Source organism: Perissodus microlepis, chromosome 5 (genome assembly GCF_051167445.1).
Source record: "Perissodus microlepis isolate ML-2025 ecotype Zambia chromosome 5, ASM5116744v1, whole genome shotgun sequence".
NCBI lineage: Eukaryota > Metazoa > Chordata > Actinopteri > Cichliformes > Cichlidae > Perissodus > Perissodus microlepis.
In genome coordinates, this window is record NC_140465.1 from 11,620,844 (window position 1) to 11,647,945 (window position 27,102).

The 27,102-nt window shown below is 42.1% G+C and overlaps 3 protein-coding genes across 3 annotated transcripts in view; 1 reads left to right on the top strand and 2 right to left on the bottom strand.

Moving 5' to 3' along the window:
• Positions 1–19,206, bottom strand: part of rhobtb3 (Rho related BTB domain containing 3) — a 31,077-nt gene extending 11,871 nt beyond the window's left edge. Inside the window, exons 1-8 of the mRNA XM_084927853.1 lie at positions 18,479–19,206; positions 17,881–18,112; positions 16,879–17,071; positions 14,593–14,750; positions 14,204–14,312; positions 11,038–11,233; positions 10,700–10,896; positions 866–975 (exon numbers count right to left, since the gene is read on the bottom strand). Of these exons, the coding sequence (XP_084783979.1) occupies positions 866–975; positions 10,700–10,896; positions 11,038–11,233; positions 14,204–14,312; positions 14,593–14,750; positions 16,879–17,071; positions 17,881–18,112; positions 18,479–18,480 (1,197 nt within the window). The 5' untranslated portion in view covers positions 18,481–19,206. The remainder of the gene's footprint in view (positions 1–865; positions 976–10,699; positions 10,897–11,037; positions 11,234–14,203; positions 14,313–14,592; positions 14,751–16,878; positions 17,072–17,880; positions 18,113–18,478) is intronic.
• Positions 19,207–20,665: 1,459 nt separating this feature from the next.
• Positions 20,666–23,144, bottom strand: rfesd (Rieske (Fe-S) domain containing). Its single transcript, XM_084927856.1, has 4 exons — positions 23,055–23,144; positions 22,044–22,214; positions 21,807–21,841; positions 20,666–21,259 (listed from the first exon to the last, which is right to left on the bottom strand). The coding sequence occupies exons 2-4, from the start codon at positions 22,198–22,200 to the stop codon at positions 20,972–20,974; spliced, it is 480 nt and encodes a 159-aa protein (XP_084783982.1). The 5' UTR covers positions 22,201–22,214; positions 23,055–23,144; the 3' UTR covers positions 20,666–20,971.
• A 665-nt stretch (positions 23,145–23,809) lies between these two features.
• Positions 23,810–26,730, top strand: nudt2 (nudix (nucleoside diphosphate linked moiety X)-type motif 2). The gene is made up of 3 exons (XM_084927857.1): positions 23,810–23,887; positions 25,637–25,779; positions 25,873–26,730. The coding sequence occupies exons 2-3, from the start codon at positions 25,653–25,655 to the stop codon at positions 26,193–26,195; spliced, it is 450 nt and encodes a 149-aa protein (XP_084783983.1). The 5' UTR covers positions 23,810–23,887; positions 25,637–25,652; the 3' UTR covers positions 26,196–26,730.
• Positions 26,731–27,102: the final 372 nt, after the last annotated feature.

A 27,102-nucleotide genomic window follows, 5' to 3' on the forward strand; every position in this document is an offset into this window, starting at 1 on the left:
GCATCCCATTTCCACTATGTGACCTTTCTCAGTCAACTGAAGCGCAAAGAACTCCATAATTTCACAGTGAGAGAGTGAGACAGAGAGCAAGATCAACACACACAGTTCAAGTTGGAGGCAGAAACAAAATCAAGAGGCTTAAAATTTCATAAATCAATCAAAGCTCATGGAAAACGTATGGGAAATTAATTTCTACAGGTCTCACAGAGTCAGATTACCCGGAGGTGCTGGAGATGATGCGATCAAATCATGACAAGACATTAGGCTATCTCATTGCGTTAAAGTGGCCCAGCCGTCTCTGTGTGTCAGCTCATCCCAGCACCGCCTCAGGTAGAAGACCTAGTTCTATCCAGATGGGTTGGTAGACTATGCGTGGTGCCAAAGGCTTGTCAGACACAGCCATGTCACATCTCTTTATCCCACTCTAAATATTAAAGCCTGCTGTTTTGTAACATAGAGCCATGTCATGCTCTCTGAGCAGCTGCAATTACACATTACAGGCGTGACGCTGCAGTTTCTAAAATAATTTTAGTGTGCATGTGTTCTTGTGTTGTGCTTTTTGCTCCTTGGAGGGTATCTCTTGTTTACTTTCTGCTAATTCCCACAGTATCCGAGAGGTGATTACAGGCAGTAATTATGTAAATATTCTAATTATAGCAACATTATTACTGTGCTGTTTCCAAACAAGTCGCACTAATTAAGGCACTCTTAGTCTGCAAATGCAAAACACATGTTTATACATTCAAAGAGCAGATTTAACACATTAAAGTTATTTAACCTGTTTATTAAGGACAGACCAGTATTGGTGTCATACACACAGTCGAGCCTTAAACAAGATTTTTATTATTGCGAAATTTGTCCTCACCCTTTCTCTGCCGATGAGGGATCGTATTCGGTCTATAAGCTGAGCCACAGCGAGAGAATTCTTCAGCTTCTCATCCAGGGCCTCCTGGAGGTGCTCCCACTCCCACGCTCCTACAAAACATCCACAACGAACCCAATTCTATGGATCCACAATAGTTTACAGAAACACACAGGCAAACACTTTTCTAGCTGGCACTGTGCTCTGACCGCCCACATACCTTACACCAAACACTTGAGGCCTGTTTTTGTCAAAGTTGGCTTGTTCTAAAATTTTTCTGTTTATGTAATCTGTTGTCATTATGGGTGGGGAGCCCAGTCCAGATTCCACCCAGCAAACTCAGAAACAGTGAATAAAAAAGGCATTTGGAGAACAAATCGTAAATCTGCCTTCAAACTACCTGGTTAGTAATTCATATTTTACTTTCATTTACGTCAGTGTACCTGGTGCCAGGAAGAGCTGGGCCTAGAGTCCACACAAGTCCAAAATGCCCTCAACTCACTTGGACTTCTGGGTAAAAAATTTGATTTGGGTATTTAAAGGTCACTGTGATCTCACAAAACACATTTTAGGCCATAATTCAACAATTAATGAAGGTCAATTAATATGGCAAAGTTTTACACAAATGATTAATAGGAGAAAATTATGAAGTGATGACATTTCATATCAAAAGGTTAACACTGCAACACTTTTCTGACCTTTATTCAAGACATAAGTCTGGTACTGAAGGAGTGAATGTGACCATCTTTTACATTTTACTTTACATTTAGTCACATATTAAATTAGTGATCTGCCATCTTCTGTTTTCACAGGCTACAAATTTGTTGAAGCATCCACATTTAACATTTTGTAGGTTCTTTGCAGCAAGTAAAGAACCTACAGTGTTCAGAACTGAATTGTATAGCAATCGACCTTATTGAACAAATAAAAATACACCCAGCCACCCGTGGACCAAATAGCCTTTAACAACAGGTTCAATAGCCCATACTACCAGCATACTCCCCACCTACTACCCTGAGAAACAATCCAATCCAATAATACAAGTCCATGTACACTGGCTGGGCAAACTCCCACAGACCTTCAATTATCATTGAGAGGGTGAAGAGCTGATACAGTGACCAATGAGCAAAACCTCATTGTTTCTCCTGGATCTGAGGTTCAACTTATCAGTGGATTTCCTCTCCATTACTCCAGCACAGACTTCCTGAGAGGCCCAGGAGTGTGATCCCAAAATTTGGAGCATACTCTCCAGTTCCTTTTGTTAAAAAGGTAAGCCACCACTCCAGTCTGTTAATCAGACCTCAACACAATGCTGCAGCATATCAGTCTTGAGGACCACTAAAAGTCTTCTCTGCACATGCTATATAAGTCTGGTGAGACATAAATGTAAAAGCACACAACTTAAAGTTGTACCCTCTGTTCATATCACTCTGTCTTCCTGTATAGAAATATTGGCGTAGTCCATACAAATCAGAAAAGGTACTAGACATGCTTAAAAAAAATCAAAGCATTTTCAGATGTGGCTGGTATAGACAGCCTCAATGACTACAGACCTATAGCCCTCACGTCTGAGACACTATCTGTGTTTTAAACAGATAGTGTCTCAGCACATCAGAGACTGTCTACCCCCCGCTGTTTGCTTACAGAGCAAATAGGTCCACAGAGGATGCCATCACCATCACACTCCACAGAGCGTTTAGCCATTTGAAGAACAGGAAGAGCTAAGTGGAGATGCTCTTCGTGAACCATTCGACACCATAATCCCAGACATCCTCACCCCCAAACTGGACCTTGAGATTCCCCCTGCCACCTGGATCAAAGATTTCCTCACCAACCAGCCTCAATCAGGCCTCACCAATCCCCACCTCTCCTCTCCCTACTGTACGCCCTGTACATCAACCCACACAACAAACGTCGTAGTCAAGTATGCTGCTGTCTCATCTCCATCAGAGATGAGACAGCATATGGCACGGTGACACATACGGTGGTAGAAAATAACCTGAAGCTGAATGTCCTTAAAACAAAAGAACTCATAATGGACTTCAGGAAGCACAGACAGGTCCACTCCCCTGTCATTATAAATGGAGAAGAGGTGGAATCTGTTTCTGCCTTCAGGTTTCTGGGCACCCACATGTCCGCTGATCTCACCTGGATCCACAACACAAACGCCCCAGTAAAGAAGACCCAACAGTGGCTGCACTTCCTCCGTGTCCTGAGGAAGAATAACCTGGACCAGACGTTCCTGCTGGCCTTCTCTCGCTCCTCAGTGGAGAGCATCCTCTCCTACTGCTTGGGCGTTTGTTACACAGGGGCCACAACTGAGAAGAGGAAGGCTGCACAGAGGGTAATTAACACCTCCCCAAAAAATCCTCTGCTGCTTTCTACCACCTCTAGAGGCCATCGCCAGATCCTCCAGTCTCAGGAAAACCAGGCCCATCACAGGTGACCCCATGCACCCACAACCTGTTTGACCCGCTGCCCTCTGGTCGGTGCCTCAGGTCAATCGGGTCCCACACCTCCGGACTCACAAACAGCTCCTTCCGCTGTAAACAAACACTATTCCCCCACCCCTGCCCACCCACCTCACCAGTGTGAGCCATTGTCTGTGTAACCCTCATCACACTGGCCACTCATATACAAACTCTATACTCAGACCAAGTCCTTTTGCACTGCTTTAAAGCACTTTGCTCTCCAATGTACGTCTTTCTATTGTTTTGTATATATTCTTCTTGATTTTATACATTTCTCCCATTTGTTATTTATTTCTGTAGTCTCATTATTTATATTTTATTCCTGCACATTTGGTGTGGAGCACTTATAATTCTGTTGTACATGTACAATGACAATAAGTGGCTATTCTATTCTATTCTATTCTATTCTAATATTACAGTTAAATCACAAGTGACAGAAGTAAAAGAGGAGCACAGCGGTGCAGTAGGTAGAACTGTCGCCTAATCACAAGAAGTTTTCTGATAAAAACCTGCTGGTGAGCTCAGGCCTTTCTAGGTATGATTGTGAGACTGTGTGGTTGTCCGTGTCTGTCGAGGCTATACCCTACCTCTCGCCAAAAGTAATTTGGCATAGGCTCAAGCCCCCACGATTCTGAGCTGGATAATTTGATACAAAAATGGATGGATATATAAGATACTAGTTTAATTTGTGAACCTGTTCTTCACATGCTGTACTGCACAATGTTCCTTTCAGGTAAATGCCAACATCAGCATGCTAACGTGCTTACAAAGTCTTGCATGCTGATGTTTAGAAGGTATCATTTACTACAGTGGCTTGCAAAAGTATTCGGCCCCCTTGAACTTTCCCACATTTTGTCACATTACAGCCACAAACATGAATCAATTTTATTGGAATTCCACGTGAAAGACCAACAGAAAGTGGTGTAAACGTGAGAAGTGGAACGAAAATCATACATGATTCCAAACATTTTTTACAAATAAATAACTGAAAAGTGGGGTGTGCGTAATTATTCAGCCCCCTGAGTCAATACTTTGTAGAACCACCTTTTGCTGCAATTACAGCTGCCAGTCTTTTAGGGTATGTCTCTACCAGCTTTGCACATCTAGAGACTGGAATTCTTGCCCATTCTTCTTTGCAAAACAGTTCCAGCTCAGTCAGATTAGATGGACAGCGTTTGTGAACAGCAGTTTTCAGATCTTGCCACAGATTCTAGATTGGATTTAGATCTGGACTTTTACTGGGCCGTTCTAACACATGGATATGTTTTGTTTTAAACCATTCCCTTGTTGCCCTGGCTTTATGTTTAGGGTCGTTGTCATGCTGGAAGGTGAACCTCCGCCTCAGTCTCAAGTCTTTTGCAGACTCCAAGAGGTTTTCTTCCAAGATTGCCCTGTATTTGGCTCCATCCATCTTCCCATCAACTCTGACCAGCTTCCCTGTCCCTGCTGAAGAGAAGCACCCCCAGAGCATGATGCTGCCACCACCATATTTGACAGTGGGGATGGTGTGTTCAGAGTGATGTGCAGTGTTAGTTTTTTACCACACATAGCGTTTTGCATTTTGGCCAAAAAGTTCCATTTTGGTCTCATCTGACCAGAGCACCTTCTTCCACATGTTTGCTGTGTCCCCCACATGGCTTGTGGCAAACTGCAAACAGGACTTCTTATGGTTTTCTGTTAACAATGGCTTTCTTCTTGCCACTCTTCCATAAAGGCCAACTTTGTGCAGTGCACGACTAATAGTTGTCCTATGGACAGATTCCCCCACCTGAGCTGTAGATCTCTGCAGCTCGTCCAGAGTCACCATGGGCCTCTTGGCTGCATTTCTGATCAGCGCTCTCCTTGTTTGGCCTGTGAGTTTAGGTGGACGGCCTTGTCTTGGTAGGTTTACAGTTGTGCCATACTCCTTCCATTTCTGAATGATGGCTTGAACAGTGCTCCGTGGGATGTTCAAGGCTTAGGAAATCTTTTTGTAGCCTAAGACAATCTCTGAGGCCGTCACAGAGCAGCTGTATTTGTACTGACATTAGATTACACACAGGTGCACTCTATTTAGTCATTAGCACTCATCAGGCAATGTCTATGGGGAACTGACTGCACTCAGACCAAAGGGGGCTGAATAATTACGCACACCCCACTTTGCAGTTATTTATTTGTAAAAAATGTTTGGAATCATGTATGATTTTCGTTCCACTTCTCACGTGTGCACCACTTTGTGTTGGTCTTTCACGTGGAATTCCAATAAAATTGATTCATGTTTGTGGCTGTAATGTGACAAAATGTGGGAAAGTTCAAGGGGCCGAATACTTTTGCAAGCCACTGTATCTTCGGTTTCCATGTGTGCATACTAAACAGGACTAAGCACAAAGTGCAGCTGTATCTGATGAGAATCTCATTTGTTTTTATGATAAACACATACTGGACATTTTGACTGGGTGATGCCTAACTTTCAATTAAAAGGAAAAGAAGCATTGACAGAAATGTTCAGTAGCTGTTGTGAAAATCTGTTGTGGGAGTAACAAGAAACACAAGAGATTGCCAAAGTCACACTGAGTCACCATGTGGAAAATTTGAATGTCTGCAAAAGAAATCATGACAATCCATTCAGCAGTTGCAGATATTTCACCCTGGACCTAAGAGGTCAACCAACCAAACAAACAAACACATAAATGTACCAAAATATTCATAGCCACACCACTAATGCAGCTGAGAATGATCGCTCAACAGTAAACAAGGGCGAGAACAGATTGTCAGGGTTTAATGCACAGAGGTTTCTATAAAACAGGATGTAAAATATAACGACCCAGTAATTATCAGCACTGATGAACGTGATAAACCTAAACATAAAAATGCACAAAACTGCAGAAAAACAAATAAAATTCTTCATGCTGCTTCCTCAGCTGAGACATCTGGAGAAAACAGCTGGATTTCATTGCAGTGTACTACAATCTTAAATTGTAGATGCTTTATAAACGCTGCACATTCCTGTAGCTTGATTGGGGTGGCACACTCTGTCTCACTGGGACATAAACAGGCTGTCGAGGAAAGAAGGGAGCTGGACTGGTCAGGATTTAGCTCATCATTAGTTCATAATGATGGTATTTGGCCTGATAGAGGGATTACCTCAACAAGCAGGGCCGGATAATGAAACTGTGTGGTGCAGACACCTCAAACGCAGGCCGAGAGATTAGCTCAAGCGCTGTCGTGCTTTTACGTGATGCAACTGGACACCAAGACTATGTATTCAAATAGACAAAAAGTGGACAGGCAAACAAGTTGGAGAAGAAATCATGTGTAAACAATTAAAAAACAACAATCACAAAGACATTTCCAAGAAGTTTCATTCCTGGCTCTTAAGTTTAACTTCAACTAAATTCGAATAACACAGCAGCAAGGTCAGCAAATCAAACGTCTAAGATAATGTGAGATAAGATGCCCTAAAAAACAACTGGTCCTGAATGTCCTCGAACACACACACACACACACACACACACACACACACACACACACACACAGAGAGAGAGATCTGTGTCACAGACATGTACTAAACGTGTTAAACATGCACATACACACCACACCAACCAAGTGACAAATTCAATAGTACAGCAGCACAATACACAAGGAGACAGAGTCTCACAGTGTTAACATCACACAAGCAAAGTCATGGCCTCTGTGACTGTCCATTCACACTCATGTGACAAAAACCCCAAGTCTGGAATAACACCATGGGTGTGTGTGTTTACTGATACATGATATATTGTTATGCAAATTAGCTCTGGAAAGCCAAATAAAATAAGCGACAACTGCCAGTCGTTGAATCACAGTCAAAAAAAAAAAAATCTATCCCATCTCTGGAAAGGCAAAGTACAGCTTGTTGTGGATTTACTGCAAATGAACAAATATTGGCTCACTGAGCTCTGAATATTTCTGTGGGCAAAGAAGACGCTCATTCACATCTGATTAGCCAATTCAAGAAAATACACTAGCACACACTCGGTATATGAGGTCAGCTGCTTTAAACATACAGTGAGACCCACCATTTTGAAGGTTAACATTAGTCAATTTTTACACGAGACTTAACACCGTCTCCCTGCAGTCTTTTATGAAAACGGTATTTGTAGTCCACTCAGCACACGCACACATTCCTCCTGCTATTCTCTCCAAGCGCACCCCCCCACACACACACTCACACACAAACTAACGGTAGTGCTCAGCTTTTTACCATCACATTATCTGCAGATGAGCAGGGTCTTACTTTGTTCTCCCCTCTCATTTTCCCCCTGGTCCCAGTTTTTCCACTCCACACTATCCCATCTTCCTCCTCTCTTACTCAAAAAATATCCACACAAACACACAAGGACTATGTACACATGAACACACACACACTGCCCTCCCCTTATTTCAACTGCTGGTTTTCTTATTCTTATTCAGACAGTCACTCAGAGAGAATCAGTCTAACTCTATAATCTTCTTCCCTCCTCTGCTTACCCTCCACCAGCCGCATACACTCTCAGCTTACATGTTTGTGTGTCTACTTCTGCTGTTGATTTGTTTGTGTGTCAGAGCATCGACGCGACTCACATGCACGTTAACAGGCAGCCAGGAATCAGATGTCTGCACAGCTTTTTTTGCCATAAGGATTTGTGCACACCATGCAACCTGTGTTGAAGTGCCAGCTCGCAGTGCCTGCGAGCTGACATGCAGCAGGCACAGCACCGCAGACTCTAAGCTGTGGGAGCGAGAAGATTTTTTTATTACGTTGCTAAAGTTGAAGAAAATATTGCATGCCTGTTTTACTGGCTTCACACCCGACTCAAGAACACATTGGATGCAACTGCCTCAGTGTTTACAGTGCCTCAGATGTTTTGTGTCTGCATGCTTAGTCCGTGAGAATAACCTAATAGATGGCATTGGAAATTATACAAGACAGGTGCACTTTATCTTTTCTTGATGTAAATATAAGCCCCCAGAAACAGGTGGCACAGTGTGACTCTATCAGCTAATCACATTCACAATTACAATGATGTACCAGTGTGCCAACCCCTCCTGCTGTCATTCCATAATGTTTAATAGAAATGCGCTACGAGAGAGACCAAAGACACACACATGTCCTGAGGGAGCCAAGGGAAGTGCAAACGTAGCTCCAGAAAGGAGCTCAAGATCACACTACTACAAAATGATTGATCTGGTCCTAGATTAAAATACTACAGTTGCTTACTATTAAGTACTTTCAGCTTGACTGATTTCTGTTCCTCGGCGTAATGGAACGTTGGACAAGGCCCAGCAGCAGGAAAACTGCTTTCTGCTGCCACAGGACCATTAATCATCACATCTAATTTTTTAGAAAAAGAGTAACTGCTTTTAGGGAATAGATTTCCCTTCCTGTGAATGTCAGTCCAGCTATGTTTGCTCCAGTTGTAATGTACCTAATGTGTCTAAATTGGCAAAACAGGAAACATCAAGGATGCAGCACTGGCCTTGGCAACATAAAAAAATGTCACTGCATTGATTAAATATGTCATAAATGTATACAATGGATCAAATATTAATAAAAAATAAAATAGAAGCCTGTAGTATTCAGTAAAAATAATAATTTCAATGTGCACTTTCCAGAAATCATGAAGCGCCATGGAAGTGAAATGACTGAGTTTTATCTGGATAAAGTACTTTGTTTGGACTCCAATGCTTGGAGACACTTTTTTGTCTTTTCTGATTTCCAATTTCTGTTTGGCACTTTCTGTGCATGTGATCCTGCTGCCAGGGTGTCCGTTTGGGCAACTCGATCCTGGTGAAATCACAGGCCGCTAATCGGCTGAGATGAGAGGCTCGTCTGTGGTTTATCTGTTGTTTCCATTTAAGCTGGTCCAGCTTTTAACACAGAAATTATTTAGCAACACAAACTACACCACAGTATTTAGATTGCAGTCTGGTATAACTGTTCTTAATTACCAAAAAACTCATTTTATTCAGCCACACTAGCAGCATGGCTGGAGGAATGACACTATAGATCAGCTACCTACTTTACACCACAATAAAACATCATGATGGTTAAAATCCATCAGATTATGGTGAGCCTCTATCTTTCACAAGCACAGGAAAAGCCAACCAAGAGATGAAGACTAAGAATCCTGCCGAGCAATGGTGCAATCAAACCAGGCTCCAACATTTGTTATTTTAAATTTACTGTCTGCAAACATCTCTCAAAATTATATCCATAGTTTATTGAACAGTCTCTGATGCATAAACTGCACAAATCTGCCACAAATCCTCATCCAGCAAATCTGCGAGAACAAAACTCCCTTCAGCTGCCTGCCCCTGGCCAGTCAGCCAGAAAAATTTGCCCCCTTAGTAATGCTAACAACATTTTCATCTTTGGCCTATGTTCATAATGCCGTGTGAAACTGTAATATTTTCTTAGTCTGTTGCTTAGCACTAAATAGTACATGTCTGTATTTGAGCATCTGTACAGTTTAAGGATGCAGCTTGCCAACCAAGCTGACTAGTGTTAGATTATAACTTAATTCTCCTACCTCTCATCCAAATACGGTCATTTCTGGCACCAAAAAAACAGCATGGCAGCTGCCAATACTCCAGCATAAATGCACACTCCAGAAACGAATGAGTGACATCATGATAGCTATGTCAGTCCTAATAATAATTGCTTTACTAGACTTGTTATCAGTGTTACTGCTCATAAATAGCTTTTCTAACTAATATAGGTGCCTGTACATTTACAGCAACACTAGTTTAATGCCCAATCACACATCCATCCATCTTCTTCACTAATTCAGGGTTGTGTGGGGTAATGAAGCCTTTCTAAGCTGATCAGACTATAAATTAAAGGTAAGGAAAACAAAACAAAACAAAAAAACAAAACCCTCTTCCTGTCAACCATTTACCTTCATGCATTTTGCTTCTGTCTATATATTACTAATACGAGCAATGAGCAATGTATCCAAAGCGTACCCAGAACAGTTTCCTAGCAAAGAAGGGATTTTTCAGATTACAGAACCTTTAATCTGCAGTCTGCAGCTACGTCTGTGAGGCCTGTGAGTTTTCTGTCAGCTGGTACAACACATACAGTACAGGATATCACACCACTTCTCTTTCTTTTGGAAAAAGGGAGGTTTGTGATATAGCGTTTCATTTTCTTTGACCTTAGAAAACATCCATCAGCTAATTTGTCAAATTGTTCGATTTCATTCAGTCACACTAGGAATCAGGTGGATTTCCACATTCAGTACCTCGAGAGCTTACAAGTGGCTGTTAAATTGGATAAATGGACATGATGGCATTTTCTATAAAGATACATAACAGCAGATTTAGGATAACAGCAACAAATCTTTCTTTGGATGGAGGTTTTTACCTCTATAAATGAACATGAGAGTCTCCCACAAGCACATGCACAGCAGGGGGTCCTTCACCACCAAACGAGTGAGGCGTCCCGTCAGGTGTCCATCTGATCTCGGCATGTCATCAATAATACTCCCATCCCAGGTGGAAAGCAGCGAGTGGGGGCCTCCGTCACGCTCTCTGCAAACACACCGCGACTGTGGACGTTCCCTGTCCAACCAGAGATAGAAGAAAATGTTTCAGAGTTACAGAGAAGTTTGCCGAAATAGTTGGGCTCTCGCTGGCTACAGACTCAGGTGGTGAAATAGGATATTAAACCCCATGCTGTGGAGAGGTTAATATCTCTCCTACCTGGTCTTAGGCCCAAGGAGCAGCTGTCTGAAGTACGGGCTGACAGCACACAGCACAGCAGCATGCGCCCAACCCAGCTCTTTCCCAGAATCCCCGGCATAGAAAGCCACATCGGCGAACTGCACGCCACGCTCCAACAACCACTGCATGTCCTGGGAGAAGCTGGACTCCTCCACTCTAATAGGGGGAAGACGAGCTGAACAGAAGAGAGCAACAAAAGAAACGAGTGAGGGTGGACAGAGATGATGAGCAATTACTGCCGAAATTCAGTTTGCCTCCATATCAAAGAATAACACAGAATATTGAATGGGTTTGTTATGTTCAAAGCCTCTCAGGAGTGTTTTAGTATTGATATTTGGTGTACTCAATTTTCCTTCAGTCTACCTTGTTTACTTGTACTTGTGTTTTCTTGGGAGGGGGTTGGCAATGAGTTTTGACAACTCAGAGAGAAATTGGGGTGTACAGTGCAGGTCGAGGGAGTGATTTTGTCAGCAACAGCACAGTGAGATTTTAAAGCCAAGAAAAAGAGACAGAGCCAAGATAGGTCATTTTTGTCCTTTCTCGTTGCTCATGTTTAAAGAACTGCTTCCAGGTACGTTTGTCTTTGCATTAATAACAGTCCTTAAAAGATGAAAGCAGCTCAAGGCTGCTGCAGTGAAATTCTGGTCTAGTCTGGTCTGGTCAGAGACTGAAAAAGGACCTGAAGTTGACCTTTATTTGTCAACTTTACTTTTAAATTGTTTTGGTGATAAAACACTAAAATGAACAGCACATCCCAAAACTTTGGGATTAAAAAGATTTGGAACTAATCTAATAAATGAAGAAGACACAAAAAGGAAAAACCAACAAAAAAAGACAACGATTTGCAGTGAACTGTGTGACAAACGTGAAGACACAGAAAATTGCAACGAAGAAAACCACAACAAAGCGTCTCTTGGAAAAATGGGAGGCAAAGCTGTGCACGCTCAGTGATTCATGCATTCATGAAGTCAAATTAGTAAAAAGTGAAAAAGCACTGAGCAGGGGAACAAAGAAGGCAGGGCGAGGGAGCTTCAGCTGCACTAATCATTGGCCTATTATATTCCTATTGATGCTTAATACTTACTGCACCTCTGTGGAGCTCATCTCCTTTTTTATGAGCGCTCTGTTTTAGCCATGACAACTGTGCCGCTTCTTAATCCCCGTATGTCATATTTAATGTAAGCTACACCGTAAAGGGAGCTAAGCAGTGTCGAACGACACCAATAAATCCTGCAGGCACTTGCTGCCATTTTTTTTGGCAGCACTTAAAAATGTCAGTCAGATTTAAATAGGCGAAGCGGAAACCTGCTCGGATCAATATTTAACACAGGTTTAACGGCGTAGTTTGTGTTAAATATGTTCAGGTGTTTGGTTTTTTTTTTTTAAAGCATGACTTTGCATGCATAGAGGAATGGCCATAGCAGAGAGGAGAAGAAAAGTGAACCAAGGAGTGCAGCTCTGTATTCTAACCCCCTCCCTGAATACAACACCAGACTACTTCGTCTACTCGAGGTGTTGGAGTTGTTACTTTTAATTTCCTGGTTTCAAATTCAGCGCACAGAAAGCTTTCAGTTTGTGGCAACATCCAGCAGCCAGTTGCAGCTTTAATCAGACTCTCTTGTATCCAATTAGGACAAAGAGCGTCCAAAAAAGCAGAGCATTAAGAGAAAGGAAGAGCAGCAGACATGCAGCCACCGAGGACTCCAGCTCAGCCCGTTTCTTTTTCAGCGTTTCTACGGTAATCAAACTCGCTGTGTCTAAGCTGTTTGCTGTGTGTCAGCCTTTCTGTGAGGTTTAGCCTCTTTTGATCATTTATCTCCTCATAATTTGCGGTCTTTTGCAGAATGTGACTGGATAAGACGCAGTTTGATTAAGTCTGCAATAAATCTGCAAGGGCCTCAAAAAAAAAAAAAAAAAAAAAAAAAAGAGAGAGAGACAGAACTTTTAACATGAGTGGCTTTTTGCAGTTTAATTACAATTTCATCTAAAATTCTGAATTTCAGATAAGCAGACTAAGACTAAATAACATCTTAAGCAATTAGTCAGCAATTAACTGGCAACTTTTTGATTTATAATGGACCATTTGAGTCATTTTGTAGTGTGAGCGACTTAAAGAGAGAACTGGGAGAAACTGTCTGGTCTTTCTTTGTTTTTTTTTTTTAAACATCCATGATCGCTCTTCTCTAGATCAGTGGTCCCCAACCCCTGGGCCTCGGACCGGTACCGGTCCGTGAGTCGTTTGGTACCAGGCCGCGAGAGTTGAGGCTCAGGTGTGAAATGTATGGTTTTCAGGGGTTTTATCGGTTTTCAGCGTTATTTTGTTATCGTTTTTATCGTTAACTCGGTTTTCCTGGGTCTTTTCACGTGTGTTATGAATAAATCTTCTTTTTTTCGGTACCGGTACTAGTTTTATTTTGTTGTATTTATCCGCGACACCTTAAAGGCCGGTCTGTGAAAATAATGTCGGGCATAAACCGGTCCGTGGCGCAAAAAAGGTTGAGGACCGCTGCTCTAGATTTTAGAAGCTCATCACCATTGCCTTGACAAAAATCATTATAATCAACACATTTATTTGGTTATAAAGATAATTTTTTGTTGTTGGGGGAAACATATTGTGAATAATTAACTCCAATAATAGGCATGAAAAATTAAAAACACATAACATACAGGACCAAGCGCTGAACTGACAACATGAGAGGGCTTCACTAAAAGATGAGGTTAAGGAGTAATCCCACAGTCTCATAAGAACAATCATTGAGCTGCCTCCACCAAACGCAGGGAACTCAGCTGTTACTGCTTCTGTTTGCTCAGGCTAAAATTGATTCAAATGTCAGTGAATAAAAGTAGTCTACCTAGCTCTTTGTCTTTCCAGTTTGGAACAGAGCGTATTGATCCAGATAAAACCTTTGTGCTCAGCTCTTTTTATGGCTATATAAGCTCAAGAGGTAACAATCCATCCAGTTCACTGAATGTTTCTAAACACCATAAACACGGCAATTGACAAAAATATATATAATTAAGAAATATATTTTTAAAAAACACACACAGGCTACAAATCTGCTTAAATGAATTAAAAATGGCAGGCATGCATGACACTTGAAACAAAGCCAGGCTCACTCGTTGCTTGGCATAGTATTCCTCTGACCTGGCTGTTCTAAGTGAGGGGGGCGAAGTTCATTCACTTTATTTCCTCGCCTCTTCTCTGGCCTCTCTTTGGCTTTGTGTTTCAGACACTGAATCATGAAGTACTCCAGCTAAACAACACAAACAACATACATGTTATTTCAAAATCTGTACAAAGATAGTGAAGTTACATCATCATCTTGTTGCTTTAGAAATAACTTCCCGGGACGTCCAACCTGTCACTGTCTCCCCTGCTAAACACTGCATCTACAATCTGGAAATGCAGAGTTACTCTACTTTGAAGGAAAAGAACATCGTGAGATGTGTTTTTCTCTTTCTCTTCTTTGGGGACGCTGAGTCAAAAACACACCACAGCATCAACTCTGACTCCAGTGTTGCATCATCACTTACCACGCTGCCAAAGTAGCGACCCACGAAGACATGGTTGAGGGAGGGCAACTCCAGATAGGTGGCCCCCAAGTCCCGGGACAACTGCAAACCTTCACTGTGAGGTACGCAGCTGCTCCAGTCAGAGGCACACAGTGGACACGTACAGGGGGGGCCTTCATCTGAAAACAGAAGGATTCAAGTGAAGGATGAGGTAATGCATACTTTACTAATAACTAGTTTATGTGTGTATATGTGAAGGAATACATGTGCTATTGATGTTACATTATCCTTTTTGAGAAGCATGAACCTACTAAGGCAGTACTAGATCCATGTGTGACTCAGTGAGTTCTACTGAACCACTCAAGCACAGAGGAAGTGGAAAAGAATAACATGCCTTTGACAAAGGAGTAGCAGCGCACTGAAGGGCACTCAGCAAAATTTAACAGATTCTAAGAAATAATTTGATTTAAAATAGTCACAAACACACCCTCCCCTCAGGTGACTGAAATTTCCATGGCAAACACTTAGCCTGTTCAGATGAGCAATGTTCCTCAATAACTACAATAAAAAGTTGTAGAAAAATAAACAATAATAAACAAAAAACAATGCCCTTACTTCCGTCTTACAAAATGCAAAAGTGTTGTGTTGTTAGTCAGTGCTGCTGGAGCAAAAAATACATTTTGCAAACTGAACTAGAATGGAAAGCATGTTTCACAAATCAGAACATATGAACCAGATGCTACAACCACATGTGGCTTTTATGGTGTGGCCTCGCCCTTTTTCCCGATTCCTCAATTCTTTCTCTGGGTGACTATGTAGAGAGCTAGCGAGGGTTTTTAAAAGGAAAAGCATGCATGCGTACGTTTGGATTTTAAAAATATTTCTGCTGCACACCCCAAGCTGCAATTTCTTCAGCAAGTTAATGGGGTGGGGGCAGTAATTGTACAGCAAGATCATATAGATGTGTAAAATCTGCAGTGGCACGTGGACTAGGACTGGCTGTACTGTGGCATGTGTGCACAGGGAGACCACAGAGACAGAATCAGACAGAAAATTAGAGGGATTATCTTGAAGGAGAAAAAAAAAAGACTAGAGCAAGGGCTGCACAAAGGAGGAGAGAGAAAGGCAGAATCTGCAGGACATACAGCCAAGTCCCGAGGCACTGGATAAATCATATTGCTAATAACCCACAGGCGTGACACAGAGACGATGGCAAGCTGAGAGCGTGTGAGTGAGTGCAAGGGTGGCAGCAGGAAAAGGAGTGTGTGTAAGTGCGCGCGTGAGCATCGGAACGGCTGTGACTTGGCATATCAGTGGTATGTTTGTGCGAGCAATGGTGTGCGTGCGTGCCCTTGGATAAATCTGTCTGCGCTCCTCCGTTCTTCGCTGGTTTAATGGCTGCATTAATGCACGTGCGGCAGCGCTCCCCCTGCCACAGATGTGCCTTAGGTGGTCTAAAGACAGGAAGCGCTCAGACGCAGTCACAATGGCAGGGGGTGGGGGCTTGCATGAAACTACTCACAGCAGCTGCTAAAAAGAAAAGAAAAAGAAAAAAAACACAAACACAAACAAAAGCTCTGGTCTACAGTGATCCACTCCCCTCTCGTTTTTCTCTCTCTTCAGACTTGACTTTCACTGTGATCACGCTGCTGCAGTGCTCTGACAGGATTTCAAAGTATGTTGAGCACACGTGCTAAAAATATAACCTGGTACATTTGATGGGCTTGTTTACAGGATTTAATTTTAACAGGGGTCACTCACTGAGATGCCAACACATGTGTGTTATGTTAATGCTTATTTTGTTAAGCAGCCTCCAGTAAGGCTGTAAATGTGTGCTCTATCCTGCTGAAGGCACATACTTCTGTTCTGGTGCACTTTTTTTTTTTTTGCACCACGACAATGAACTCTTGTCTACAAGCAAGGCTTCTTTTTTTTGGAACACAAAAGCCCCAAAGTTGTACTGTACACTGTACTTCTTTGGAGTGTTTCCTGTGGGGAAGCATGTGAGCTGACAGCCTGAAGGCAGTCAAGAGGAGATTTAATCATGAGCATACTCCTCATTGCTGTGTGGACATGCTAGAGGATAAAAGACTCACTGAGTGATCTCAGGAAGAAGAGCATAACGCTGTCCCGAAACCAAAACCAACAGCTAAGGCAACAGTAAGCTGACCTGAAATTGCCAGGATATCCAGTACAGTGACAGCTCATATGCAGCAAAGATAAACAGTTGGAGGGTTGGCAAGCCATGTTGGCTAAACTAAACTAGGTCCTGCTCCAACAAAAACACAGAACAAAAGGCATCCTCACCATTCAGCCGCGCTCCCACAGCAACGAGGATGACGGGCACGCCCCAGTGCCTCAGGAGTGGGCGGAGTCTCGGAGCATAGCCATTCCTGACCTGCTGGAAGGCCAGCTTGTCAGTGACTGAATATTTAATAACTAAAATGTCCGCCTGCTCAAGAACTTTCCGAACACTGGCCCAGTCGCTGTCCAGCAAGTCCTAGAAAGGCAAGGAAAGGATGACATTTGTAAATAGTTGGAGGGCTGAGACCCAAGCAAAGACATGCACAGAGATGTATCTACACCCCTGTCTTCACCACACCTCATATAAACCTAACGCTTCCTCTCATATAAGTACAAATTCCTCAGTGTAACTGGGTTTTTTAACTTTACCCCCTAGAGATCTTTGAGGCTAGCTACTCTAAACCAACTTAATTCAACCCATTAGGAAGGAAAAACACTTCAGAAAGCTTTGAGCATTTTGAATTAAAAATAAAAGGCAGAGACGGAGAATTAGACAAACAGACTTCCACCAGCAACACCCCTGACGGGGTTAGACAGGCCTATAATAGGATGCATACAAAACCCTAACAGTGCATATGCTATTAAGAACAAAAGTTCTTTCATCAGGTTTTTTCTGCAATGCATGTTAAAATAGCGTCCTAAGAATAGAGACGTTTTTATAAAGCCTGCAATCAGCGCTGCAAGGCAAGGGCTGCTGGAAGTTGAAATGTTGTAGAAGGTTGTATCTTCTGAGAAACAGAAGCAGACTGAAAAGTAAACAGCATATACATTAAGTAACTCACATTTTCTCACAGTACTCTGGAAATGCCTTTGATTTGGCATAAAACCAGCACAGACTATCAAGAGGATGTAAATGTAGAGGAAAAGAGCCATAATAGCACTTTAAGATCAGACTTACAGTGCACAAATACATGCACAAGCCAAAGTCATAATGTAACAGCTGACTCATGCAGGTGTCTCTGCTTCTCTCAGTCTGCTCACTCAAACACACCACCTGTCTCTTACCCAGCTGGGACAATCCCGAACCACTACAGTGACATCTCCAAAGACACGTGAGGTGTACTCCATGAAAGCCGGGTTGTGCATACTGCTCTCTAGGTCGCACGGTCCCACCATGGCTCCCTGACCCAGGTAGCTCCACAGCAACCCCCCCTGCAGCTGCCCCTGCCCCAACATCTCATCTCCTGGACCGACTCCTCCGGGGCACTCGCTGCCCAGCGCCACGATGTGGATGGACCTGCAAGCCAGACAACTCGTGGTTGAAAGTGAACTGAAGGCATCACACAGGTAGATGATGGTGATGATCAAAGAGCACCGAGGGAGCGGAGGCTCCTCTCTTTGCACTGGACCTTATTATTCATGTCTCTCACGGAGACAGTGCATCACGGCTATGTCACTGAAAATCACTGAAGAGAAGCTCGCCCAGGCCTTCATTATCACACCTGAGTGGGTATTATGTTAGAATAATTCAGACGGACAAATTATTCCCGCTATCTTTGTGTTTTCCAAGCAGTGATATACTGAAAAAAAATCAATAAGGCATGCAACCAGGAGCCCCATCTCTTCATAAGCCTTAATGAGTTGCAGCTCCAGAGGAACTTACATTGTGGTCACCGCGGTTTCGTTCCGCTGCTTTATGCTATGGAGCCCGTTTCCCTCTCACGGTGCCTTTCCACGCCAGTCTGCAGTCAAGGCTCGCTTTTTCCGCAATGAGCCGCGGCTCGGCTCCGTCGTTAATCCCTCTCATCGGTGGCTGGCCCCCCGGGAGCCCGGCTGTACGGGGAGTTTCGCAGTCACGGGCATTTCCCCGTCTCGTTATTCATTCATAAAAGCGGAGTTCGACACCGTCCCGAACCGACCGCAGAGGCGCACCGGACAGCCCAGCCGGCGGAGGAGGAGCAGCAGAGTGTGTAAACAGCAGCGCCCATGGACAGACAGCCAGTGCGCTAACAGGCGAACAAGTTGCCAGTCGGTAGGAAACAATTAACTACGGAGAGGGAGGGTAGCTTCGCGCCTCGGTGTCCAGACTGTATGGATGACGTCGGTGGATGAAACAAAGTGTCGCTAGCAAAATAACAACTGGGAAGGAAGAAAGAGAGAGAGAGAGAGAGGGAGGAGGGTTGACTGAACCGTGAGCGGCCGCGTCTGACTCAGCAGCACGCACGCGCGGACATACACGCGCCAACACACGCGCACAAACGAACACCCTCACCCGTTTTTGTTTACTCGGACTTACACCTTGTTGCCTCACCGCAGCTTTGCCCCTCTGCACGGCTCGTGTGTGCGCCTGCCACCATTCCGCTGCCCCACACTGTCACCGCACTCCTCCACAGGCGTTCACACAAAAGTTAATTGCCTCGAGCTGGAAGCACGGGGCTCAGTGTTAATGACAGGGATAACAATAATGACCACCAAAGTGAGCACGTGACCGGCTATTTGCTGACACTGCGACGACATTTAAAATGCTTAAACCAGCTTTTTTTTGGGAGGTGTTTTGTTGTTGTGGGAGAGGTAGGTAAAAGGTAATAATAAAATCTGGCTGGCCCTCTTGGAAAAGCTCCAGGGCATCCACTGAGAATTGAGGGGAAGAATAGCCTGACCCTTAAAGGCTTAATCAGAGCCTCATGGGTCATTCGCAGCCATTATGAATAATGCATAACATAAAACCAGGGCTTGAGTTTGAATGCCCTTCTACACTGAAAATCTGTGTTGCTTACATGCTCTCCTTCTGGCAGATGCACTGGCCCTGCTAAGCACTTTCCCCACAGTCTGCTCTTTATCTTGACGAACAGCCCACCGCTTGACCTATTGCAAATGACCACCTGCAGACAATGGCCACTGCCTTCTGTCAAGACTCCCAACTTGATTATGTAATTAAACTGCCCCCTTATTCCATGTAACCCATGGGTGTTTCTTGACTGTATCTGAAGAGTCACACAGTCCTGAGTTTGCTATAAGCCAGCTAGAGAACAGCATCATTCATGCACAGAGGGGCTCTATACCCCACAGCATTTGTGCTCTCAACCAATGTCACTATTGTACAATTCTGGTACAGAAACAGAGAAATAATCTGAATGTGACAGGCTGCCTTGACCCTTCATATCAAATGGTTAAGAAATGCTACAGCCTCATTCTTTTGCACTGCATGTGAAGTATAGGAAAGCCATGCATTAAGTCACATTAATTCTACTGACATGTGATGAAATAGATAATAATAACACTAACTGTATGTATTTTCCCTGCTTTGTGAAATTGTTAATCCATCCGTCCATCCATCTTCTTTTGCTTATCCAGCTAATGCCTGCAGTTGAGCTACAGCCTACCATAGCTGTCATAGGGGAGAGGTGGAGTGTATCCTGGACAGGTCACCAAATCTAGTTGGATACAATACTGGATACAAATAAAAGTATCCCCAACAAAAACCATACATTTTATACAAAATATGCAGGGCCCCCTCAGAGGCCGCAGAGCCAGACAAATGCCTGCTGTATCTGCAACTCTCCAAGACTTCTTGGATTATCTAATTTCTCAGCAAACAGGTTTTTGTTTCTTGCAGTTACTGGAGAAAAAAAAAAAGTGACAATAATCCCAAATACGTAAATCTATGCAGCCTCTGAGATCATATACTTGCGTTCTAAAGTCATTTGAAGCAATACAGAGACTTGGATACTGCAAAACCACTCCACTCTAGGATCTCATCAGTGCTACTGATTCCTTCCCTGTATGCATACTACACAAAGAGTATTGGATGTCACTGTCCTATATGAGATGGATGACACAGAAATCAAAATTCATCCTTAGAAATGTTTATTTAGAGATGGAGATGATGCTATTGACAAACAGACATCAATGTTAAATGGCAATGCTTTACCAGTGTTTGAAATAAACCATCACCCATACAAACGTGTAAATACAGTCAAAAATGACCAAAAACAAGAGCCACTTTAGAGCTATCTATCCAACTGAGTGCTTATAAATTGACCACAGAGTGCATGTCATCACTAACAACCTTGCCATACAGTCATCATGCAATTATTTAGAGGAGATCAAAGCAGACAAAAAGAAAACACTTGGGTGCAATTTTCATCCATTACTGTCAAGATGTTTTCTTCTCAGACGCCTCAGCTTTGGCTCTTTCTATCTTGCCTTTTTCTCCTTGGTAGTAATCTGATTCGATCCAATTTGGGTTATCGGAGAGCTTGACGTAGATCTCCCCGTTGTTCTCTGTGACTGTGTGCGTTCTCTGCTTCACACCCTTGGAGTACCATCTGGGCACAGGTGGCTTTTCCTTGGGGTTGGTGCCTTTGTATAAGCACTCCCCTTTGGCTAGAGTGAGCTTGTACTTATGCTTCGGACAAATTATGCACAGCTTGCCGTTAATTTCCTGCATGTGGACAAAAGGCAGGTAAATGACCTTGTGTGTATGTCATTTTAGGTTTCTTTGCACTATAACATAATAATACAATATCCTCACAGCCTTAGCCCAGCATTTGCCTTTAGTCATTTTGGTGCAGATACAAGAATATGTTAAATCAGGAATGAGATAATAACTTAAGCCAAGGCAAAGAAAGTTTATTTATATATCACCCTTAAATGCTATAGTCATTCAAGGTGGTTTAAAGGGGGGGGGGGGAGAGAAAAAAGAAATAATAACTATAATAATACAGATACCAGATTACTTAAAAGCAGTAGTGATTAATAACATTTCTTAAAAACAGCCACGGTTAGAGAAGATCAGTTGAGATGGTTTAGATGAGGCACTATTTGTTCAAGGCTTTTGTAGTGAATGGCAGTAAATTCAGACATGAAAACTGTGTTAAGTATTCATGTGTTTAGTTAAATTACTGCTTGAGTGATTGTAGAAGATATTTGCTCTGATATTTTGGAATGTTGTCTTGATCTAACCCTCGTAATTTAAACCTGAAACTCACCTCAATGTCGCCGTTGTTCAGCATTCCTCCAGCATCTGCCGAAATGACGGGGTATCAGTGTATCACAAAATAAACAAACACACTAACAGTTTGCTAAAAAGGAAACACTTTCCAGATGACATGTGCTAAAATGTTCAATAATTTATTAAATAATGAAGCCCAGTGTTAAAGGTCCCAGTGTATTTCCTCTCTCTGCAGTGACCACTATGAGTTTTTCACTAGAAGAATTGCACTTACGGTAACAGTAAGAATCCATAGCATAGAAGACTCCCTGGTGGTAGATAATCAGTATATCCCGATCTTCTATTGATCTGAAAGACCGCTTTGCTTCAATAAGTTCATCCTTCTTGCCCACGAAATGGAGGCCTCTTGCTGACTGCTCGTTCTCCTCCATGTGTCTGCCAAATGCTGTTTTGAGGTCAAGAAGGTCATATCATCAGTTCTCAAGGTTGTGTGTATTTGTCCCTCCATCATTCTCATATGTGGCCCAAAGTGACTATGGTGTATTTTAGGGTAAAAACTTAACTGAATCCACACACGTAAAAAAAGTGTGGGCTTTGGATTCGTCACTGGGATTATTGTGTTGGCACCTCACCTCACAGTTGTCAGCTTAAATTAAGTCCAGAACAACTCAAGAACACTCATGTAAGAACATTTCTTGGCACTGATCAGCTCTGCTCCAAACACACCAAGGCCCTGAGCTTTAAGACCTATTATCTGTCTCATGATTATTTGGTATCCATCGTAGTATAGAAAATAAAGCTGCTGTGCTAAACACAAGAGAACAGTGATTTCGCTAAATGACCGACATGAATTGGCACAAACTGTATGGGAAATACAAAAACAAAACTGACAGAGATTCAGCTGTCATCATTCAACACAAGAATGGGTTATCCAAAGATCAGAGTGCTACATCATCTCCACGTCTGATCTCCTTGTAGGCAGTATATACCAAAAATATCTGAATGTGAGGATGATTCATGTTCATGTATAGTGGAGTGGAATAATGAGCCCTACACACAGGATGAGTAAGCACAGTAGTAGTAGCAGCGAAAGTCACATGCCCTGAAGACTGTGGCCAAAGCACAGCCAGCTGAAATGAGCAAGCAGGAAATATAATGAAATATCAGGAAGAAGAAAAGTCTTCAAGTGGTCCTTTAAGGACTTTCAGTACCTCTGCGCCCCTCTCTCTCCTCATATGGTGGTTTTGCTTCAAAAATAACTCATTTTACTTTTGCATCACCTTACCTTGAAAGTCAGCCGCTGTATCGCCTCTGTCAAGCTGAACAAGTGTACTGCTGACAGCCCAGGGTTGTGTGGGAAAAATGGGGGCTCATGTCTTTTATCTTCAGACACAAGCTGTCTGTTGGTTGGTCCTACACTGGATACATTTCTTATCAGTTTCTCTCAGGCACATCAGCTACAAAGATTGTAAAGAAATGCGTACGTGTTGGTTTAAGCCTTCACTGGGAGAGATTTCTATCATTTTCTTTTTTTAAAAAAACAACTAGTTATTTAAATCACATATAAGTACATTTAATTTTTTTATTTTAGTCCAATGCATTTAATTGCTTTGGGATTCACCCCAAAATTAACATAATTCAAGCTGAATTATCATAAGTAAAACGAGCAGTAATGGTGGTGGAAAGTAGCTTTATAAAATTAGGAGATAATTTTTTTTTATCAAAACTGGCTTTTATACTAGTGTTTTGATTCTACAGCTGACGTTATTGGTCAGAGATTTTTTTTTTTCATGTGAAAGAAACATATAATGATATATTTTACATATATGCATTATGCACAATACATTATTATAGACTTAATAACCGGTTTGCATAGTGACATTATATTATAGAGACAACAGAATATATGCTAACAGGAATAATTTAGTGATGTAATGCTATATTAACATACGTTATATAAGCCAATATTAGAATACTTTTTATATTTATTGATTGGTTTAGACTTGATTTGATAATTTTTGGTGTTCTACAAACCGGAACTATCTGTGTCATTCTTTGCAGAGTGCCCGGAGTATTTTCTCGGCGCTCCGCTCTCTCTTCCTTGTCAAATCATTCACTGTAAGTAGTTTGCGCTGATTTCTTGAAAATAATTGACTTATAATGGCCTCGTGCCGTGTGTGAGCATGAGGTGAAGATCAGCAGTGCGTCCGGTGGAGCAGAAACATCCACAGTGATAAGAGAGACCATAAAAGCGGCGGTTGAAGCTCATATTAGGCTTCACATCCGATTTGAAAGCTAGCTAACCGTGTGCTGTAAATACTAACACATTTCTTTCCGTCAGTAAATATTTAACCGTCGCGACTGTGTTTTACAAAATGAATCCATAGAATCTGGTATAGAATTAGTCTTTAACTGTCGCTTGATTTTAAAATAAATATATAAAAGAATTAGTCTTCCCGCAAAGCTACATTTCAAAACCTGCACTGAGCTGGTTTAGAGTGTTTATAACTATTTTCACAGGACTTAGTACCACATGTACAATAATAAATCTACCCATCATTCCTCTTTGCAGTAACTAACTAACAAAAAGCGATATGCACAATTTGCTAGTACTGGATTGAACCCCCTTTGGTTTTCAGGACTGCCTTAATTCTTCTATGGGTTATGGTCCATATTGACAAGACAGCATGTCAATATAATGTTAATCTCCTGTTCCAGCATATCCCAAAGGAGCTTTTTTTGGCCATTCAAATACAGTGAATAGCCTGGCTTAAAACTTGTCGTGCTCAAGAAACCAGTTTGAGATCATTTGAAGTTTGTGATATGGCACAATATCCTCCTGGAAGCAACCATCAAGAGATGAGTACACAGTGGTCTTAAAAGGAATGAAATGCAAGCTGTGAAGTTAAAATTGGTACCAAGAGGCCAAAGTGTGGCAAGATAATAATTCCCACACCAGTACACCATCACCACCAGCCTGATGTATGGTTGGATCCATGCTTTCATCTTATTTACATAAAATTGTGACCCTACCATTCAAATGTTGCAGTAGAAATTGAGACTCATCAGACCTGGCAACATTTTTACGACCATCTTCTATTGTTCAAGTTTGGTGAGACCGTGTAAATTGTTGTTTCAGTTTCTTATTCCTGCTTCAAGGTTTGACATGCTGTGGATTAAGAAATGCTCCTCTGCATACGTTGGTTGTAATGAACAGTTATTTGAGTCCCTCCTGTCAGCTCAAAGCAGTCTGGCCATTCCTGTGAACTCTGGCATCAGCATAGTATAGTCAGGCAGTGAACTGCCACTCACAGCGTATTTTCTGTGTTTCAGACCATTCTCTGTGAACCGTAGAGATGGCCTTGTGGCAAAATCTCAGTAGATCAGCAGTTTCTGAAATACTTAAACCATCCCAACTGGAACCAACAGCCATGAAAAGCCACTTAAATCACCTATTCTGACACGCACTTTGAACGTAACCAAGTTGTGGCCACGTGATTGGCTGATTAAATATTTGGATTAATACAGTTGAGCAAGTATACTTAACAAAGTGGCTTGTGAGTATATGTACATTTGTCTATGTTAATATTTGTGGGCATGTGCACCATATCTGTAAAATACACATTTATGTAACAAATGCAAAACATGATGCATAAACAACAAAAAATGACTAGCACTGGACTTTTTCTAAGGTGCTGTTGAAAGAAATGTTATATTTTAGTTGAGTGCAGGATGCATGAGTTTGTGGTTTGACACTTTAAATTTGTTCTATATCTGCGGTTATAAAATGTTGTCATCATCCAATAAAGTCCTTAGTTTTCTGGAAAGCGAACACACAATAACAGAGGAATTGTGTTTGTGTATAAGTTGCTTTAACAGGAAGATGGTACTCCGAGCTTGTGGCTTTATCATATTTCGCCGTCTAGTCGGCCGCATCCCTCCTCCAGGCAACATCGAGTATCTCCTTCTGCAGACATCTTATGGGGAACACCACTGGACGCCACCAAAAGGTGTGTTTAAGAAACACTAGATTGATTTTTTTCTTCATTACAGAAAATTACACGTTAATGAGTCTTTTTTTCCCCTAATAAATTCACCATAAGGTCATGTGGACCCAGGTGAGGATGACCTCACCACAGCACTGAGAGAGACCAAGGAGGAGGCGGGGCTGGGGGCAGAGCACCTGAAAGTGATAAAAGGCTTTGTTCAGGAGTTGCACTATGAGGTGCGTGGCAAACCCAAAGAGGTGCTGTACTGGTTGGCTGAGCTGAAGGACCCAGGGACTGCTGTGACTTTGTCTGATGAGCACCAGGATTACCGCTGGGCCCAGCTAGAGGAAGCCTGCACTCTGGCCCGGTACAAAGACCTGCAGGACACACTGAGAGCAGCACACAGACACCTAGAGGCATGTCAGGACAAACAATGATGTGTCACAGAGGAGAAGATCATAAATGGGAAGTAACTGCCTGCTGGTATGTGGGATCGTACCTTTTTCTGGAAGAGCATCTGTTTTGAAAGCACTGCTCCTAATTCCTTTAACTGAATGAGTCTGACTTTCCCTGTCTTGTCTTTCTTTAAATACTTTCTAGAACCTTATGTAAGAGAAAGACTCCCTTAAGTCACAAAAAATCAGAGAGAAAATAAAATCAACAGTTGAACGCTAGGATTAAATGCATAAATGATGCGTTTTTGATTGTAAATAAGCTGTATTGCAGGTTTGTGCATTACAGCTGTTTTTTTGGTCATTTTTTTCGGTCTGTCTCCAGTTTTAATTCAATTTAGACCAACACGAAAGTTTTCTCCCACCTTTAATACTTACTCAGCTTTACATCATTTCTGAATGGATTGCTTTGTTTGTTCTTTTTTTTTTAAACATGTATTACAAAGATGCAAGGGGATACTGGGCTAATAATAGAACAGTCAAGTGAAACACTAATGATAAAAATAAACTGTAAACAGCAGATGCTGCCACATGGTGGGGACAAACAGTTTTTTTCCCTAAAGCTGCACATTTGATATCACAAGCATAAAATAGCAGAGCTGCAACAGATAACTAACATCATCATTGTCATGAGGAAAAGTTCTACATTAAATATAACAGTAAAAAAAAAAAAACAACATCTTTGGATCTAAATACATTTATTTGCTCAGAAGCAAATGGTGAGAATAAACATCATCCTTTTCTTGGGTACTGCTGCTCTTTTATATAAGTACAGTTAGACAGTCTGCTCTGGATTTCACGATAGAGGATTATGCCTTTGCTTGAAAGGATAAAATGAGAGTTTTTGAGGAAAAAAAATGTGTGCCTTCAACTCAAGAAGCAGAATGGGAGC

Bases quoted from the DNA above. Each gene is read 5' to 3' on its own strand.
- rfesd (XM_084927856.1), bottom strand. From the start codon at position 22,200: ATGGAGGAGAACGAGCAGTCAGCAAGAGGCCTCCATTTCGTGGGCAAG. The intron at 21,842-22,043 runs GTAAGTGCAATT...TCATTTCGGCAG, and splicing joins TATGGATTCTTACTGTTACC to ATGCTGGAGGAATGCTGAAC. The intron at 21,260-21,806 runs GTGAGTTTCAGG...GTCCACATGCAG, and splicing joins TGAACAACGGCGACATTGAG to GAAATTAACGGCAAGCTGTG.
- nudt2 (XM_084927857.1), top strand. From the start codon at position 25,653: ATGGTACTCCGAGCTTGTGGCTTTATCATATTTCGCCGTCTAGTCGGC. The intron at 25,780-25,872 runs GTGTGTTTAAGA...ATTCACCATAAG, and splicing joins CCACTGGACGCCACCAAAAG to GTCATGTGGACCCAGGTGAG.